At 49.1% G+C, this 19,960-nt stretch overlaps 1 protein-coding gene across 1 annotated transcript in view; it reads right to left on the bottom strand.

The window, feature by feature from the left end:
* Positions 1–1,594: 1,594 nt before the first annotated feature.
* SLC28A1 (solute carrier family 28 member 1) overlaps positions 1,595–19,960 on the bottom strand; it is a 47,530-nt gene continuing 29,164 nt past the window's right edge. Inside the window, 12 exon segments of the mRNA XM_060096126.1 lie at positions 1,595–1,668; positions 1,943–1,966; positions 1,969–2,025; positions 2,028–2,051; positions 2,214–2,312; positions 3,055–3,132; positions 6,278–6,429; positions 6,550–6,723; positions 8,029–8,147; positions 14,735–14,860; positions 17,494–17,574; positions 19,180–19,260. Coding sequence (XP_059952109.1) covers positions 1,595–1,668; positions 1,943–1,966; positions 1,969–2,025; positions 2,028–2,051; positions 2,214–2,312; positions 3,055–3,132; positions 6,278–6,429; positions 6,550–6,723; positions 8,029–8,147; positions 14,735–14,860; positions 17,494–17,574; positions 19,180–19,260 — 1,089 coding nt within the window.

The raw sequence follows: 19,960 nt of genomic DNA, 5'->3' as shown, positions 1-19,960 counted from the left end.
CACATCAGGAGGGTGTCCTGTGACAGCTCAAGGGGAGTTGGGGCAGGGATAGGAGCTGAGTGGGGGGCTGCAGGGAGCAAGGCAAGAGCCTAGCCATGGGGTATGGGAGTCAGGCCAAGACTCTGCTGTGCAGAGCTAAGGGCAAGAACTCGGGCCCTAAGGAAGGGACCCAGGGCTAGCCTGTGGGGGGTCACAAGGAGCAAGACCAGTGCCCCGTAGAGCCCAAATCCTTGACCGAGCGTGGTAACTGCTGACCAGGTTCCATATTCCCTCTGCCTCAGGCCCCAGATGGGAAGCCTGATCCAACAGAGGTGGGTGAGTGAACAGGGGCCCTGTGACCTCAGAGACAGGTGCACTGCAGTTCACCGCAGCCAAAGCTGCTGGGGAAATGAGGATAGAGGTGGGAGGAGCATAGGGCAGGATGTGCTGGGTGACAGGAACTCCAGAAACAAAGGCTTACAAGCAGGGAAAACACATCAGATGCCTGACCTACTGGAGCAGAGGGATTGGGCTGGGGAGAAAAGGCAAGCATAGCGGGTAAGAGCAAGTCACACAACCGAGCTCCTTGAACGTTAGCAGCCTAGCAGAGAGATGAAACACCACAGCTTGTGGAACTGGATGGCGGGGATTCAAGTCCTGCCTCTTCCTCTTCCCAGCTGTGCCACTTTAGGCAAGTTACTTAACCTCTCTGGGACTCTGATTCCTCAACTAGGGATAATAATAGTAGCTGACTCACAGGGTTGTTGTAGGGACTGAGTTACAAAGTATGAAGCACTGAGAACAGTGCAGTGACACACAGTGCTCTGTTACATTTGCAAGTGTCACAGTTATGTAGAGTAAAGCAGTCTGAACATTAACCAATATTTCCCAAATTGTTTTCCATGGAATCTTCAACTAAGACATGCTTCTATCAAAAAGATTCTTATAGCCAAATTTGGAAAATGTCTCCTATTATACCCACATCAAACTGATGAGTCCACAGTAAACAAACAACAAACCCCTAACTTTCTTTAGCTTAGTGTTTCCCAAACGCAGTGGATCATGGAAACTTCTGCATACCTTGTGGGACAGTGTTCCACAGGACTCCAGTGTGGGAAGTGCTATGGAGGAAGGCAGTGGGGAGTCTCTGAACGTAGAGGAAGGGGTCTCCAGGAGAAGCTGCCTGGCAGGGGCTAAACCACAGCAAGATTCCAGCGCCTAGAGAGGAGGGGGAAGGAATCAGCTGAAATGCCAGGGCTCAGGGCCCTGGAGCAGAAGGGAAGGGCGAATGGGGGAGACCCAGGGCAGGGGGTATAGGGAAGAGCAGGGAGCTGTTTGGATATAGAGAGGAGAGAAGAGGCAGAGGTGGCCCTGAGAATTCATACTTGGGGAGGCAGGAAAAGGGAGAGCAGAAAGGTGGTGACGAGTGGGGCATCCCTCATTTACTTATGCACCCACTCTGCCCACTCACCCTGTCACCCTTCCCAATTTATGACTGAGGTGGGTCTAAGCCCTGTGGCTTCCCCAAGGGGGTGGGCCTGGAGAGAGAGCGATGGGGACAGCTGCTTCCTGGGGAAGAAGAGCCTCCAGAAGGCACAGAGATGTTCTGTCCCCGCTATGCACAGATCGTGTGATTATAAAATCAACAGCAGTTGTCCAGGGCCTCTAGGGTGAACTCCGGATCAGTGCCAAAAAGAAGCAAAGGCTGCAGTCTGAGCTCTAGGCCTGGCTCTGCTGGCCACTAAAGGCTGTGCAACTTTGGGGAAGTTGCTCCGTGTCTCTGGTCCAAATTTCATCTCTAAGTTTGGTCCTCAAGCCCCACTTCCTCCTCCCTTGGTCACATCAGCCACAGCCATGACATTTCTATCCCTTGCCCTGGTGCCAAAGGCCTCGGCCGGGAAATCGGGCCTCCTGCACCCCATCACTGTCAGGGTCCCTCCGCCCCACGGCCCAGGTTCTCACCTCTGGAAGGCCTGGCGGCAGCACTGTACACCCCAAAACTGCTGCTGCTGAGGGTCATGTTCAGGAGGGACACACAGTCGACCCCAGCCCCCTGGGCATGTAGAGGATCCCTGTGCAGGGAAGGCAGCTGGTGGGCAGGGCCCAGGCCCTCACTACCCTCCAACCCCACCTAAGGACTTCCAGAGAGGCCAGAGCCCCAGTGCCTGGCCCCGGACCAGGGCCAGCTGGAGAATCAGGGCTCTGAGTCCTGAGCCCACCAGGCCTGCACTCACCTGCCACGCAGGCATTCACCAGAGACACACAGGCCCCCGTGCAGAGCACCCGGAGCATGATCTGGGAGAAGCTGCTCTTCTGCTGGGGGGCCATGGAGGCTGCAAGAGGACAGGAGTGCTCAGGGCCAGGACTCAGCATGCCTCTCTGCCTGTATCTGTGCCTCCGGCTGCATCTGCTGACACCCCTTTCTCTTCTGGGTGGCCAGAGGGACAGACGCTGTCCTCCTGATGTTTTTGAGTTTGGGAGTCCTCCTTGGCCTGAGTCGGGCCCCTAGGTAGCACTCCACACCTCCCCCCATGCCATCAGTGGCAAGTGTAGGAAAAGAACGTGAGTTTGGAGTCAGGCAGACCTGGGATTAAACACAGGTGCAGCCACTTATTAGCTGAGTGACTTGGGCCATCATTCGCTTTTGCAAGACTCAGCAAAACAGGATGGTTACACCACCAGGCAGGGAACTGCAGGGGGTGGAAATGTTTTTTGTAAAGAGCTGAGAGCTGTGCAGAGCCTTCTTCCCTAGGCCCTACCAGGCCTGCCTGTCCCTTGTGGGTACGGGAACTAAAGCCTCAGGGGGCAGGTCACCACTGCACCTCCCGACCCTCCCCAGAGCCCTGAGCCAGGCTTGGCCTACAAGGCCAAGGTGCTAACCTCCTGGGCTACCCCAGCAGCAGAGAAATCATGAAATGCCAGGGCTGAGAGGAAGCTCCACGGCCACCTTGTTCAGGCTCTGCCTTAGACTAATGGGAGAAATGAGACCTACAGATCCCCAAGAAGTGTCTCAGAGCCAGGACTAGTGTCCATCCCCGACCCTCCAGGATACCGAGAGGCCCCTATAGGACTCACTCAGGCCTCCCAGCATGATCCCAATGGAGCTGAAGTTGGCAAATCCACAGAGGGCAAACGTCATATTTCTGCTCTGACCTGAGAAGACAGAAGATGAGCGGGGAGGGGCTTCCCTCAGATGGGATGGGAGTTTGCTCAAACCACCCCATACCCTGGCCTTAATTTTACCCACTGCCTATGTGCCTTTGACCTTTGAAGCACTCGGTGCTGCCCTTTTCCAGCCATGCACACCTACCTCTAAGTCAACTCAAGCTACACAACCTCACAAACATAGCCCCCTCCTCATCTGCCCTTGAATCTCCTTAATTACCAGCCTTTCTGGGTATGATTCAGGCTGGCCCAGTCCTCTCACTTTGGCCCTACTAAGCTCTGTACCCAGGAGCAGTGGGCGAACGGCCCTTTCCGACATGCTGCAGCCCCGCACCTTTGTTTATGGAGAATGCGCTCAGGCTGAGGTCCTTTGAGGTGTTGTCATGCCCAAAGAGCAGGATGGTGGCCCAGTGAAGAGAGGGAGGGATTCGGAGCCCAGTCGGCTTGGGTTCCAGGCTCGTCACGGCCTATTTCAGGTTGAGCAAGTTGATAGCCTCCTAAGTTTTAGTTTCTCTATCAGGAATGTGGGAATAATAGTAGCTGCCTAGAAAGACTGTCATAAAGATCATCTAATGTACAGGAAGTACCAGGCACAGGGGAGGTATTTAAGCAAGGTAATTCTCTTTCCCTTTTGCTCTGAACGGTTGTGTAATTTCTTAGAAGTGTTAAGAGCCGAAATGGAACAATTTGGAAAAAAAGATTGGCTTAGACCCATACCTCACACCATATAAAAAATTAATTCTAAATCACTGAAGCAGATAAATATGAATATTTTAAACATCAAATAATAGGAAATATAGAATAATTATTATTGTTACAAAATAATATTATTACTCTCATTTTGGAGAGGAGCAAACTGAGGCTCACAGAAGTGATTGAGGAAGCTCACACAGCAAAAATGCAGCTGTGTCAGAATTTGAACTCCGTTTTGTCTGACTCCAAAGTGCATGATTTTAACTACTTCACCATATTGTTTCAGGAATTTAACCCTTGCCAGATTTTTGGAATGGAGATAACTTTCTAAATTTAGATATTACAGAAGAAATGCAAAGATTTGGTGTAAATTTTGTGTTTAAAAAAATCCCTGAATACAGAATGAAGGGGAGAAAAAAAGACTAGGAAAAATATATGTAGAAAATGTAACAGAAAAGGGTTAATATCTTTATAACACACAGAGTTTATACAAATTGATGAAAAAGTATTAAGGTACCTGCATTCTGCTTACTCACCTACAATCACCCTCCCAAGCCGCCCAAGTAATCTTAAAATGTCAAAAGTCAAATCTTCAGTAACTTCCTACTGCTCCTCGGCCTGTCACTCTCTTTTACAATTACCACCTGTTCTAACCTCACTGCTCTCCTCTCAGTTCTCCAAACAAGTGCTTTTCAACCTCAAGGCCTTTGCATGTGTCTCTTTCTTTGCCTGGAATGCTCTTCCCAATTTCTCCTGGCCCCTCCTCCTCCTTGCAAGTCTTGGCCTAATAACCACATCTCAGTGAGGCCTTTTCTGACCAGCCCAGTCAAGGAAGACCCCCTCCCTATTTCCTCTTATTGTTTCCATCATAGAACTTACCACAAATTGTGGTTTTAAAATTTTTTATTCCTTTGCTTTCTTGCGTTTTGCTCGTGTCTTTCACTAGGTGTAAGTTCCATGTCACCAGGGACCATGTCTTTCGGATTCCCCTTTTTATCCCTGGTACCCAGCAGAGGGCCTGGCACTTCAGAGGTCTCAAAAAATACTTGCTGAAGGAATGAAGTTTATTTAAAAAGATCCTGAAGGCACATACCACCCACTATCTCTAGAGAAGGGAGTGATACTGGAGGTGAAAATGAGGAGTGAGGGGAAACCTGGGCTTTTTACTCCATACAAACTTTTTTTTTTTTTAACTGAAGAGTACATTCCTTTACAATTAAAAATATAATTTAAAAGGCAAGAAAAAAATTTTATGTTAAAAGTTCCTAGTAACCCAGTAACAAATGAAAACATTGAACTATTATTTGCCCCTTAACGTATCAAAACTTTTTTTTTAAGAGGCTACTCAGCCCTGTTCAGTGTGTGGTAAAATCAATGCTCACAGGCACAGCTGGGGCGGTTTCAGTTGTTACAACCCCTTGGGAAAGATACTGGCAGCAACCACATGAGGATCGGTGCCATGTGATGCAGTCATCCCACATCTGGGAAAGCTCCTGCGGAAATGCTCAGAGAGGAGGGAGAAGTTCTGTGCAAAAAGCTATTCATTTCAGCGTTGTGTATGATAGCCAAATAATGGAATTATATATTATATTATTATATTTATTATAATATGATTAATTATAATATATAATAGCTGTAATTTTGGGATGATAAGATGATGGGTAATTTTGTCATTCTCAATCATGTTACATACAGCTGTTATTCTTTTAGAAAGTTTCATTTTAGAAAGCTTTTTTCTTTTTTTTTAATGTCTTAACAGGGACTTCCCCGATGGTCCAGTGGCTAAGACTCCACACTCCCAATGCAGGGGGCCCGGTTTGATCCCTGGTCGGGGAACTAGATCCCACATGCCTCAACTAAGACTTTGCATGCTAATTCACATGCTGCAACTAAAAGATCCCACATGCTGCAACTAAAGAAAAAGATCCCGCATGCTGCAACGAAGATCCCGCACGGGGCAACGAAGATCCCGCGTGCTGCAACTAAATAAATAAATAGATAGATAGATAGATAGATAGATAGATAAGTCTTAACAGAAGAAACCAACCCCTGAACTGAATCCAATATATTGAAGATGAATGTGGTGGTGAGGTCTCCCTGTTTTACTCTCTTAGCTCATTAGATGCTCCCATCCATTCCTTCGGGGTAGGAGTGGCAAGTTCTACACTTGTTTTCCAACAGAAGAGGCAAGGTACAGCTGCTGGCCCAGGGCTGCACAGGATGGTGGCCTGTCTACAGCTGGAGCTCAGATACCTCCAACGGGGCTCTTTCTCAACCTCAGCCTCCTAAGAGGCCTTGAGAAAGATGGCCTCTGAAGCTGTCTTGTTGCCCAGGGCAACGGGATGTGGGAGGTTGAGCAGCCCCTCAGTGTGTCTCAGCCGGGCCCACAGGGCAGTCGCTGCATCACCCCCTGCCCCAGGGAGGGGACAGGTACACTCACAGAGATCCACTGCTTCCTGGAACCGGCCCACTTCTCGGCGCCCGTCGTTCAGAAACAGCTTCATTCCCAGCAGCTCAGCCACCACCTGGCAGCCCTCCCAGGCCACGCCCATCAAGAAGGCCACTGATCGCAGGATGTAGGAGCAGATGAGCCTAGGCATGAGGCAAGAGGCGTGGCTGGGACTGGGGTTGGCCTGGGCTCTGTGGGTGTCCACCCACCATCACCCACCGACCAGGACCACCACCTCCACAGGCTGCGTGGGTGGCCGGAACTGTACCTGGAAGCTGAGCCCCTGGACGTCCATCATGTCTCCCAGCCAGGAGAGGGCAGCGTTGATGAAGGCCAGCACAGCCAGGAAAGCAATCAGGTTGGCTGCGATGTTGGTCACGACCCTCACGGACATGGCGGCCCCACTGCTAGCTGCTTCTAAGAGGTTTTGAGCATCTCTGTTGATGGGATCAAGAGCCATCATTATTGGCCTATCTCCACAAACAGCAGGGCTCCCCACCGTACAGGCTCAAAGAGGAACCTTGGACAGAGCATTTCAGAGCCAGTGGTCCTTGTTTTCCCTCTGAGACCAGAGAGAGAAAGAGCCTGGCCCAAGCACTAGGATAAGACCCAGACTCCTAGCACAGATGCTGTCCAAGACAGAAACCACTAGCCATGTGTGACTTTTGAGCACTTGAAAGGAGGCTGATCTGAATTGAAATCTGTTGCAAATATACACACCAGATTTCAGAGATTGAGTCCAAAAAAAAAGAAAGAATATGAAATACCTTATTAATAATTTTTATATTGATTACATGTTAAAATGACAATACTATGGATATATTTAGTTAAATAAAACATTTTATTAAAATCACCTGCTTCTTTTTACTTTTTAAAAGATGACTACTAGAAACTTTGAATTATAGGTGTGACTCACATTCCTCTAGGGCAGCGCTGCTCTAGACCTTCAGGAAGTTGTGCTGCTGGGGATGCCCATTGTATCCACAATCACATTTGTCAAAAGTCGTGTCTTTCAACATTTTTTAAGAATTAAATGTTAGGGCTTCCCTGGTGGCGCAGTGGTTGAGAGTCCACCTGCCGATGCAGGGGACACGGGTTCGTGCCCTGGTCCGGGAAGATCCCACATGCCGCGGAGCGACTGGGCCCGTGGGCCATGGCCGCTGAACCTGCGCGTCCAGAGCCTGTGCTCCGCAACGGGAGAGGCCACAACAGTGAGAGGCCCGCGTACAGCAAAAATAAATAAATAAATAAAATAATTAAATGTTACACAAAGGTTGCTAAGACTATGATAAAGAGATGTCAGGAGGTGTGAGTGAAATCAAGGACAGTGTTCAACATGTCAATGCGATTGACACTGGGGATCAGACCTCAAGGCATGTAGAGAAAGTGGTGTGGAACCTTTTCACGACCCTCCTCAACACACACACACACACACACACACACACACACACACACACAGAGACACACACCAGGCACATCCCCAAGAGCCAGGTCACTTGCCCATGCCTTGACTAGTCCATGTTTCCTGCTGGTCAGAGACTGGAAAATAAGAAGCGAGAATTGGAGTCTATATCTTCACAAGTGAAGCTGCGACCAGGGCAGTGAGAGAGAGGAGGTGGGCTGCGCTTGGTGAAAGACAGAGATGGGCAGAGAAAATAGGACCTGCTGCTGCCCCCACCTCTGCTCCTGTCTCTGCCCCTCCCCCCCACTCCCCTCTCTGCAGACCCTCCTGCTGTGCTCACCTGTAGGTCAGTTTCACTCCTTCCTCACCCCTGAACTTGGACTCCTCCACGTCCGGGTAGAGGGCTAAAGCACAAGGGGCAGCCTTCACAGAGGCAGCAATTAAGGAGGCAGCATTGATCTGCAAGAGTGAGAATGAGGGTTCTAGAGAGATGTCAGGAAATGTGGAGGCCCAGAGGTGTGGCCCAGGGCAGCAGGAGGACACGGTACTCTACCCCGCTGGTATATCACCGTCACCGGTACTGCTGCCACTGCCACTGATAATAGTAATACGTGTTATGTGTAGAGGGTCACAGGCCGTATGCACAGAACCTTCTATTCCCACACCTCCCCCAGGACTTCAGGAAGTTAGGCAGGGCAAGTACTGTGATCTCACTTGACAGACAAGGAAACTGAGGCCCCAAAGGGTTAAATATGACTTGCCCAAAATAAAGGAAGGGAAGGAATTAGACCCCTCGTGTCTTTCGGCTCCAAGTTCAAGGTTCTTCCTCCCTTTCTAGGCTGTCTCTCTTTGACCACTGATCTGAGGGCTGGTTCATCATTGGCTGAGGGGTTTGTGATGGTTTCAGACAAAGTTCACAGAACCTGAGAGTTGGAATGGATCCAAGATGTGACCTAATTTGACCTCGTAGTAAAGGAAAGTCTTTCCTCTAGAGGATCCTTCCGGTCACTTAGTGTGGCAGGGAACTCACCACCTCAAGGCAGCCCATCACCTCTACTCCTGTGGTCAGAGAGCTGTTTCTAAGGAAATCTGCCCCTACAACATACAACACCCACCCTTTGACCCTGGGTCGGTCTCCTGGAGCCATGCTATAGAAGTCCTCACAGCAAGATGATGGAGCTGCCAGACACCCCCGGGATTCTCCCTTCCTGAATTTTCATCCTCACTGTGGTCCCAAACCCTTTGCTTCCCTGTTCTCTTCACAGAGATGGAACACTTTTTCACCACTGTGTTATTTACCAAATGGGAGAATTAGAACCAACCCAAACATCTGACAATGGGGGGAAGGCTATGCATTGTCAAGCTGCCATCAAAAACAATGGTTACCAAGGCTTCACAATAATGTGGAGAAATGCCTGCATACTTGCATATAGAGCATAACCACAATGATAGGGAAAAAACAAACTCCACAACTATGCATAAAAAGAAGATCAGAAAGAAATACACCGAAATGTCAACCAATTGTCTGTCCCTGGCTAGTGGGGCCAGAGTGATTTTCTTTTCTTTCAGCTTTTCTGTATATTTCTAAACGTCCACATGATATATACTGTTTTTATAAGCAGAAAAGTAAAATAGACTTCTTCTTAAAGTTTGTAATAAATCAACTGCAGTTTTAAAATTTTAAATAAAAAGGAACAAAAAGAGGGGAGGTAAGTTTAAGCTACATGTTCAGGCGAATAAAGCAGACAGCCAAAGAAGCCCATGGAAGTACCAGGAACTACTGATGAGGAAGCAGACCTCAGAGACCCTCTGAGGCTCTGAAAGCCTTGTAATATCCTCTTCCTTCTTCTTTTAAACCCCTTTATTTCCTTTCAGTGGTAAGCAGAAACCACTTAAGATGGGTACCAGCTCCAGCACCCACCTCCCACGCGCCCCCATCACAGCCACTGGGTGTGCAGGCCTTGCTCCTCATGGAAATAGCCAGCCAAAGGCAGGTGTCCTCTCTGGACTTTCCAGGCCGAGCTTTGGGACTTTGCTGACCTCCTCCTCAGCCGCCCATCTCCAGCGGGCACAATACCACATCTGGAATCTTGGGATTTTCCCCTCCACCAGCCAGGATCCTCCCCCTTCCTCCAGCTTGGAGGCTACATTTGGTTTGTCAACTCGAATCTCAGTGGGGGGCACACCTTGCACATTTCTGGACACTGTCCTTTGAATGGACCATTCGTGGCCACTGCCTCAAATGCCCCAGGCAGTCATTTCCTGCTCATCTTGGAAAGGGCTGAGTCCTGCACTGGCAGGGCTCCCGGGGGCACTGGGTCAGCCCACACACGGCCTCTCTGCTGCCAGTTATGCCTCAGGGCCATGACATTCCCCAGCGCTGCGTCCAGACACCAGGTCAGGAACACCTTCTGTCCCAGCATGACAGGGCCCACTCCTGCCCAAGGCCCTCCTTCGTTTACCCAAAGGTGTCCTATGTGAAGAGGGATAGAGGGTAGGAGCCATCCATGTGAACTTTCAAAAAGGTCTTTACTGAGAAAGGAAATAAATCCAGACATTCCAAAGCATAAAATGGGCCAGTTTTAGAAGGCTGGACTTCTGACCCTAATATGTCAGAGAAAGAACAACCACTTTTTCAACACCATGTCAGGTGTTTCTTTGTTTTTTGTTTTTAAGATTTTTTTTTTGATGTGGACCATTTTTAAAGTCTTTATTGAATTTGTTACAATATTGCTTCTGTTTTATGTTTTGATTTTTTGGCCGTGAGGCATGTGGGATCCTAGCTCCCTGACCAGGGATCGAACTTGCACCCCCTGCATTGGAAGGCAAAGTCATAACAACTGGACCACCAGGGAAGTCCCTTGCCAGGTATTTTCTGTTTATTATGGCATTTAATTCTTAGACTGCTGTGAGGTGGGCAGTAATTCCACCCATTTTACAGGTGTAGAAACTGAGCATGTGGTTGACTCTTACTTGGCCCTGCTTGGGCCTCCCAGACCCTGTCCCAGGGGCTCCCACTCTTGCACAATTGATTGAGAAACATCAGTGGCCATCCCCTCAACCCATCCTGTGTTCACAGCCCAAGGCACACATCTGGATCTCTTCTCACAATGATCCCGAGCCAAAGGGGTGGGTAGGGAGACCAGTTTCTGGGGTTTTAGCAGAGAGAGCTCGTGCCTACCTTAGAGTTTTTGGGAAACACACTGAAAAGGGACATGTATGTAGAGGTCACAGTGAAAGGATTCAGTCAAGTGACACTTGGGACCTCAGACCAGGGAGAAGGTCTAGACCAGTGTCGTCTGATATAAATATAGCACAACTGTGATTTAAGTTTTCTAGCAGCCAATTAAAAAAGTAAAAAGAAACAGATGAAATTAAATTCATTAATGTATTTAATTTAACCCAATATACCTAACATATTATATTTCTACCCTTGTAATCAATGTAAAACTTATCAATAAAATATATTAATTGATTTTTCCATACTAAGTCTCACAGCAGATCTCATTTCAGACCGACCACATTTCAAGGGCTTAATAGCCATGTGTAGCTAGTGGCTGCTGTGTTGGACAGCGCAGATCTAGAAATATCCAGATTTTAGCAATAGGAGGGGTTCAGGGAAGAGGCAGCCAGAAGCTGAGCATCAAAGAGAAAGGAGGAGAGAGAAAGGGGGGATTCTCTTTGGAATTCAGGGCCTAAGGGCAGAGCCCAAGATACAGTGAGGAACTGCCTGGAAGAGGGCGTGAAAGGAGAGAGGGGAGAGGATGGGAAGGGCTGTGGGAGGAAGCCTGGGGGCTGCTGTAGTGGCGGCCAAGAGCCAGGCGGGGGCAGAAGAGAGCTTCTCTGTGACCAGCCTGGGGGCAGATCCAGAGGCGGGAGGGGAGGAGGGAAGGAAGGTGGACTAGGTGCCTTTCACCAGGCCAGCTATGGTGGTAGCCTGGGGCTTCCGTACCAGAGGTTTGGATGGAGACCCGCGACCACTTGGCTGATCCTGGTGGCCTCTGCACATTCTGTAGAGCTAAAGGGAAGTGGGTACCAGGCCCCTTCAGTGGGAAGGCCTGCCTGCCTGGGGCTGGGCCTGGACTCTGGCCTAAGACAGGGAAGGAAAGGAGGCTGAGCTGTAAGGCGATTGTGGAAAAGGGAGAGAGTTCTTCCAGTACTTTAGTCTTAAGTAATGGTAACGGCGCTTATGCGATAGAAAGAATACCATTCTTTTAACTGGCTTGTGGGACCCAAAGCAAGGTTAAGACATTTAAAGGCTCTAAGTCCCGAAGATAGCAGGGCAACCCCTCCCCCAATACGCCACCATGAAAAAAGTTTCAGGAACAAAGTATCAAGTTTTCATTTTTGAAATATCAAATTCCTTCCAAAATCAATTGGTGGTGAGGTATGGGGGAGGGGGGTGGCATGCATCAGCTCTGATGGGTCCTTCCTAGGCCTTGGTGAGAAAAGGTGCAAACCAGATGACCTCTAAAATTCTAGGTGGAGGGTGCTGGGTGGAGAAGACAAAGCCTCAGAGTGCAAGGGGCCTTCTTGAAAAGTCTCTAGGCAGCAGCCATCCTGCCCAGACAGCTCTGTGGGTATGCGGAGCTGAGGCTCCTGGTGTGGCCCAGGGGTCCTGAGGGAAGGAGGGACTGAGGGGCAGGTTACCTCATCCCCTTGGCCATCCTCAAGGACAGAGATGAGAAAGACAGGTGGAATTCGAGACCAAGGCTGGTCATTCTTTCATCCCCCGACCCACTCACACACAGCATCAGGAGAGCCTGGGCCCTGGGAAAGGAAGGCTGCCTTTCTCCAAACCAGCGCACGGAGGCCCACCTCACCCTAGGGGCTGAGTGACCGTGCGTTGCACGGATGAACTTACCCAGCTCATTCCCTTACTGCTCTACATTTATGTTTCTTGGGTTGTTTGCTATTACAAATAATGCTGGAATTTTGCATCTTTTGACCACTTGTGAAAATATTTCTGTATCATAATATTCCTAACTGGATCAAAGAGGAGTATTTTTAAAATTGACTGATAGGTGTTTTCCAAAAAGGTTAGAGCAAATTACACTCCCATGAAGAGTATATGGGGCTTCCCTGGTGGCGCAGTGGTTAAGAATCTGCCTGCCAATGCAGGGGACACGGGTTTGAGCCCTGGTCTGGGAAGATCCCACATGCCGTGGAACTAAGCCCGTGCGCCACAGCTACTGAGCCTGCGCTCTAGAGCCCACAAGCCACAACTACTGATCCTGAGTGCCACAACTACTGAAGCCTGTGTGCCTAGAGCCCGTGCTCTGCAACAAGAGAAGCCACTGCAATGAGAAGCCCGCGCACTGCAATGAAGAGTAGCCCCCACTCGCTGCAACCAGAGAAAAGCCTGCGCACAGTAACAAAGACCCAACGCAGCCAAAAAAAAAAAAAAAAAAAAAAAAGAGTATATGAATGCCCTGCAGCCTTGCCGTTTAGAGGCATGTAAAATTTTGCATATCCTTGAGAAGAAACATAAGTTATTATTGCTTTAATTTATCAGTGAGCTTGAATATCTGTTTATCATTTATGAACTTTTCTTTCTTGATCATCATTAAACTTTTAAAAAATTGTGATTTTTTACCTTTCAGAGGTTTTTCTTTTTTTTCTTTTTTTTTAACGGTACGCAGGCCTCTCACTGTTGTGGCCTCTCCCATCGCGGAGCACAGGCTCCGGACGCGCAGGCTCAGCGGCCATGGCTCACGGACTCAGCCGCTCCGCGGCATGTGGGATCTTCCCGGACCGGGGCACGAACCCGTGTCCCCTGCATCGGCAGGCGGACTCTCAACCACTGCGCCACCAGGGAAGCCCAGGTTTTTCATTTTTATTAGTTAGCTCTGTCAACTTTTTCCTTTACACTTTCAGATTTCATGTCATGCTCAGAATTTTATAAGAAAAAGGCAAGTTGCAGAAAAGTGTGAATAGGATTACCTCATCTTTAGTAAAAAAAAAAAAAAAGCAAGTATATGTATATTCAATTATATGTACTTAAATGACTCTTTTCACAGAAATACCTGGAATGACATATTTTAAGTCAGTGGTTCCCAAATTGAGTATCAGAATCACCTGGAAGGCTTGTTACAATACGGGACACTGGGCCGCATCCCCAGCATTCCTGATTCAGCAGGTCTACAGAGCGGCCCAAGAATTTGTATTTCTAACAAGTTCCCAGGTGAAGGTGTCGTTGCTGGCCCACTGAGGACACTCTGAGCACTGCTGTTCTCATCTAGTAAGAGCAGTTATCCATGGGAAGTGGGAGTGAAGTGTTTTTGTTTTCTTTTTTACTTTATTCATTTCTGTAAGAAGCAAGAATTTCTTCGATATTTAAGGGGAAAAAATAAGATCTTGAAAGACTTGCATGTGAAAACACAAACAAGTACAGTGTTTTACACAAATGTAATGCATTCTTACCAGGCACTTTGTAGGGGACACATTGAAGATTCATCTCTGCTTGCCATGCACTAGTGTTGTGATTGGTTTAAGGGCCTGATTCATACCACTGGAATTTGATTTAGAAATGTACGGTGCTCAGAAAGCTGCACAAGTAATAATTTAGGAGTAGAGGAAGGACTTGTGCCCAGAGAGGGTGTAAAGGAAAGGAGGTGGGAGGACGGGTTACAGGAAGAGTAGGACAAAGCTCCAGGGGTGGCCTAGGTGGGGGACTGTGTGTCTGAGTTTTGCAGTCAGACAGGTCTGGGCTCAAATCCTAGCTCTGGGCACCTCACTTACTCTCTGAGTCTCAATTTCCTCATCCTTGAAATGGGGATATTAAAACACTTAGCACTTTGCCTCAGTAAGCAGAATACTGGAAACCTTTGCTCCCACTGGCCACGTGAGAAGCCCAAATGGTCCAGCCCACCTGGCCTGCCTTACTCAGGTGAAGCTTCTCCTCCCACCATCACAGCAGCCCTGGTTTAGGACATAGCCCATGAGAGAAGACCCCAGGTCGCTCTGGCCAGGAGCTGTGGGGGGCTCCCACAAAGGTGGGTTTCAGGTTCTTGGTTTTCAGCAAGCAGGAGGAGGGCTCTGCGTACCTCGAATGAGCTGTAGGCGTCCAGCAGGCTGCCGGCAACGGTGGCATAGCCTCTGGTCATGACAACGTGGATTTCAGAGAGTGTCAGGTCTGCCAAGTAGGGCCGGATCAGTAGAGGAGCCTCAGTCTGCAAACGGGAAAGATGTCAAACAAGCAGAGCTGGTCAGGCTAGCACGGGCACTTGGGGCATACCCCCTCCACCTGGGAGTGAGCAGGTCACAGTGAGGGCTGGGGACCCCAGAGGAAGAGACAGCAGGGTGGGGTGAGGACCAGAGTCTGTACTTGGCTGAGCCTCTGTGAACCTCAGCATCAGCCCAGCTCTGTGGAAGGACCCCCAGCCCTTCCTTTGGGCCTGATAATGCTCCCCTGTGTCAAGTGCCTCCCACGTCCAGGCACCCAGCTAGGCCCCTCACACTCATCACTTACAACCTTCTAGGAAAGAAGTAGTCGTCTCCACGTTCCAGGAGAGCAGAAGGTCAGAGAGGTTCAAAGAATTACCTCTGTTCGTGCAAAGGACCAGAAGCAAATGTAACTCCAAGCCTGAACGTTTAGTGAAGCCATGGGAGTTGCCAGAAAGAAAGGAACTGGGGCGTTCGATGGCGTGTTTAGTTCAGGGCACGTGGGGAAGCCTGGAGCCATTCGTTTATTCATTCAATAAATAATTATAGTACATACTGTGTTCCAGACTGTGCTATGGAATAGGGATAGAGATGGGGGAGGTGGAGGGCAGATGGACAAGGCAGGGTAAGCAGTGGACCTCAGCAGGCAGAGGCATGATCTGACTTGGGTTTTTAAAGGGCCACTCCAGGGGACTTCCCTGTCTGTCCAGTGGTTAAGACTCTGCGCTTCCAATGCAGGGGCGCAGGTTCGATCCCTAGCCAGGGAATTAAGATCTCACATGCTGGGCTTCTCTGGTGGCACAGTGGTTAAGAATCCGCCTGCCAATGCAGGGGACACGGGTTTGAGCCCTGGTCCGGGAAGATCCCACATGCCACGGAGCAACTAAGCCCATGTGCCACAACTATGGAGCCTGTGTTCTAGAGCCCATGAGCCACAACTACTGAGCCCGCGAGCCACAACTACTGAAGCCCACATGCCTAGAGCCCATGCTCCGCAGCAAGAGAAGCTACCACAATGAGAAACTCACACACCGCACCAAAGAGTAGACCCTGCTCGCTGCAAGTAGAGAAAGCCGCGCACAGCAATGAAGACCCAAAGCAGCCAAAAATAAATAAATTGGAAAAAAAAAGATCCCACACGCCACATGGCCCAAAAATAAATAAATAAATAATTTAAATAAATAAATAAATAAAGGGCTACTCCAGCCTGTGTGTGAAGGATGGGTAAGGGCAGCAATGGCGGCAGGGAGAACAGAGAGGAGGTGATTGTTGTGTCGAGGTGAGAGACAAGTGTGGCTCGTAGCAAAAAAAGAAAAAGGGCAGCAGGGCAGGTCTGGGATGTGATGTGGGGCAGAGCTGGCAGGACTTGCTGATGGACTGGATGCAGCTGGGAGCAAGGGAAGCAAAGGAAGGAAGGATGACTCCTCGACTTTTGTCTAACAACCTCATCGAAGACGTTGCCATTTACTTGAGAAGGGAAAGTCTTGGAGACGTGCAGGTGTGTTGAGGGAGGGAATCAAGGGTTCTGCTTGTTTGGGCTTGCCTAGTAAATTATCTAAGGATATCCAAGTGGAGGGTCAAGGGGGCAGTTGTATATATAGCAGACTGGAGTTTAGGGGAGAGGAAGTATTTAAGCCATGGGGCTGGGGCAGGCCCCTGGGGACAGACTGTGGCCAGAGAAGAGAATAGGGCCCAGGCCTGCCAACACTGAGCTTGATATGATACCACTAATCCTTGAAGGCTCCCCATCCCCGCAAAAGTTAATTCGCCTTTGGAGCTCTTCTGGTTATTTTGTCGCATTCACCTAAGATTTGTATTTTCTCAGCAAAAACCATTGATTACATTTGCAGCATTTTATATAAAATAAATGCTGATACTGAAATATCTTTTTCTCTTTTGCCTCATTTTGAACAACTAAGGGATTTTGGACTACTTATCTCAGAGCACATCTGTCTTAATTGGCTTAAAAAAAAAAACCTTTGAAATCAACACACTTGCATCATAGCAAGGAAGATGCAAATATTCTCCAAAGTTTCCTAAACTGCCCAGTGAAATATGGCATACTTTGGCAAGTATTTTTTTTTGGTGACTTACATGTTGGGCAGATGGGCCAGGATTCTGGAACAGTCACCAGAGTCTTACCCCTAGGAGGGTCCGGCCTTCTGAAAGGGACTCAGGACTGATAGTCCCTTCAGAGTCACACTTATATTGGAAAATACATTTTCAGAAAGAGGGAGGGAAAAAAAGACAAACTGATGTTGTGGAAGGAACCCTGGCCAGGAAGAAGAAGACTTGGATTCTAAGTCCTGGCTTATGTTGTGGGATCTTGGCAAGGCATTCCCAGCCCCGAGCCTCAGTTTCTGCATGTATAAAAGGAGAACATTGGACTCCATCTGTAGGACTTGTGAGTCTCTAAGCTGATGAAGACAGCCTAGGCCTAGGGTGGTAGGAGGTGCCAGGGAGATACTATCCTCCTTGGCATGACCTAGGCAAGGAGTGTATCCCCAAATGGAGCATCCCTAGGGCAGCAGCCTTTGGTGACCTTGGGAGAAGGTTTGATTGGCTCTTCTGCTGACTGAATCAGAGCTCTAGGGACCCAGGGCACCTGCCCTCCTTGAGGGCAGAAGGCTGCAATACTGACCTGGCTCACAAAGATGTTTCAAGCCACACTCAGGGTCTTCGTGGCCATGGGGCCCATGGTGGCCTGCATCAGCCAGGAGATCTAGAAGGAAGCAGGGTGCTCTTTGTGGATTGGTATCAGCAAGCCCCAGGGACAGAGAGAGTCAGGGGTGGAAGTACCTTAAAAGTCTTCCTTCCAACTCCCAACCCATGTAGAACTCCCTTACCTACATTTCCCCAAAGGTCCATTCATCTTCTCCTTCCATACCTCCATTGATGGGGGTTTATCATCCATGAAAAAAGGATTCTCTGGTCAAATATATTTGAGAATTGCTGTACACACACACCTTGGAGATGACCAGTACTTACCAGTTTATTAAAGGCTCTGAGAAGTCCTGCACAAAACTTGTTTAAATTTGTTTAGCCTGGTGTCTAGCTTAGCTTCATAAAATTATTTGACCAAGGGACTTCCCTAGCGGTCCAGTGGTTAAGACTGTGCTTCCACTGTAGGGGACGTGGGTTTGACACCTGGTTGGGCCATATGACGTGGCCAAAAATAAAATAAAATAATTTGACCATGGGATCCCTTTACCTAGTAGCATTTATTAACTTGCTGTGAAACTAGAGTTTTGTGAAAAGCTTTGGGAAACACTGTATTAAAAAGTTCTTTCAGGCTTCCCTGGTGGCGCAGTGGTTGAGAGTCCGCCTGCCGATGCAGGGGACACGGGTTCGTGCCCCGGTCTGGGAAGATCCCACATGCCACGGAGCGGCTGGGCCCGTGAGCCATGGCTGCTGAGCCTGAGCGTCCGGAGCCTGTGCTCCGCAGCGGGAGAGGCCACAACAGTGAGAGGCCCACGTACCGCAAAAAAAAAAAAGTTCTTTCTTTCAATCAACATGAAATCTGCTTCCCTGGAATTTCTCTCCACTGTAGGTTCTTCTCAGGCTGCCTTTTCCCCAACCTTCTGTAAGTGTTTAGAATCCTACCTGTGACCTTCTTCACCCTGGCCTTCTCTTTTTTGGCCGTTCATCCCTACTTCCTTCAGCCATTCTATGGAATGTATGGTCTCAGGCCCTTTCAAACTGAACCCACTGATAGTTCATTTTGTCATAGCCCCTTGGTTGAACACATTCTACAGATTTGGGGATAACTGTCTCCCTTACGCCATGCACTGTGCACTCTTAACATAACCACAGGCTGCACTTCTGGTAGCTGCCTGATGATACTGGTTTATTCTGAGCTCAATCAGCTAAAAACCTCAGAATCTCTTGTCCAATGCTGTCTGTCTCCTGCATCCTGGTTTTGTGCAGCAGATTTTATGAACATAAGCACAGGATTTGACATCTATATCAGCTAAGTCTGGCCCACAGGACCCACTGCTCTCAAGATCTTTTTGGTATAAATTATTTTTTCCCCTAACACTTTTCCTCAATGCAGCCCCAGTTCTGTAAACTTCCCTCCCCCAAAGACCCCACTGGATTTTGGCGCCATTTCTCCTTAGTAGCATGACAAGAGACTCTGTGAAAAGTTGTTTGGTTGGAGGTAGACTCTGAGAGGAGGCTGGGGAGCAGGGGATGCTGGAAGGTCCAGGCCCTCAGAGCAGGGGATTTGGGGAGGGTGTGGGCTTGGGAGCAAGGCATTCTGGGAGAGTGTGGTTCCTGTCAGCCTGTGATTCTGGGAGGGCCCGGGGTTGGGACCTTGAGAACTCACCTTCAGGATCACCCACTGCATGAGGCTCACGTAGTAGAGAACTGACATGGCACAGCTGAAGAAAACAGTGATGGGCAAAACCTGCCAGCAAAGAGCACAGGCCCTGGGGTTAGAGGCAGATAGGTGGCAGGGTACCACGCAGGGCCTCGGAGGCCCCAGACAGCCACTTCATCCAAGGGCTTGCCACTCAGAGACCTGACGGGGTCAGGGAAGAAGCTCTGAATTCAGTGCATGAAATCGCATATGGGGCCTCTCTGGAGGCAGCTGTCCTCTCTGTTCCCCTCTAAACATTAACCACCCACCCAGGCATCCCTTGGGCTATGGTAGAGAAGCAGGACTTGAGTCCACCACTTTTTATCACCTGCTTCTTTGTCTGTAAAATGGGGAGGAAGTGACTACCTCTCAGGCTGTTGTGAGGGTTTTGGGAGTTGGCTCAGGGCCCAGCACCTTCCTAGCACAGGGTCCGTCCTCCACCCTGAGCTCAATCCTTGGCCCATGACGCTGGCCTTAACCTCCCTCCTGTGCTTCGGGGCTGAATCAGAGGCCCTCATCTTTCTATGTTCTACTTCCACTCGGTGCCAGTGAGCTCTGAATGACACTCATTGTGGACCAGCCATCTGCATTTCCTCCTGTCACCCTGTTTCCTATTACCAGGCTTATGACTGCTTTTCACTTACTCCAAGCCTCTTCAATTTCTCCTTCAAAGCTTCCTCATGTCCATTTCCTTCTCCCCAGGGCCTCCCCCTCCCTTCCCCGTACTTCCTTGTTACAGTCTGACTTA

The sequence above is a fragment of the Mesoplodon densirostris genome, chromosome 4 (assembly GCF_025265405.1).
Source record: "Mesoplodon densirostris isolate mMesDen1 chromosome 4, mMesDen1 primary haplotype, whole genome shotgun sequence".
Taxonomy (NCBI): Eukaryota; Metazoa; Chordata; class Mammalia; order Artiodactyla; family Ziphiidae; genus Mesoplodon; species Mesoplodon densirostris.
This window is presented reverse-complemented; position numbering and strand designations above follow the sequence as displayed.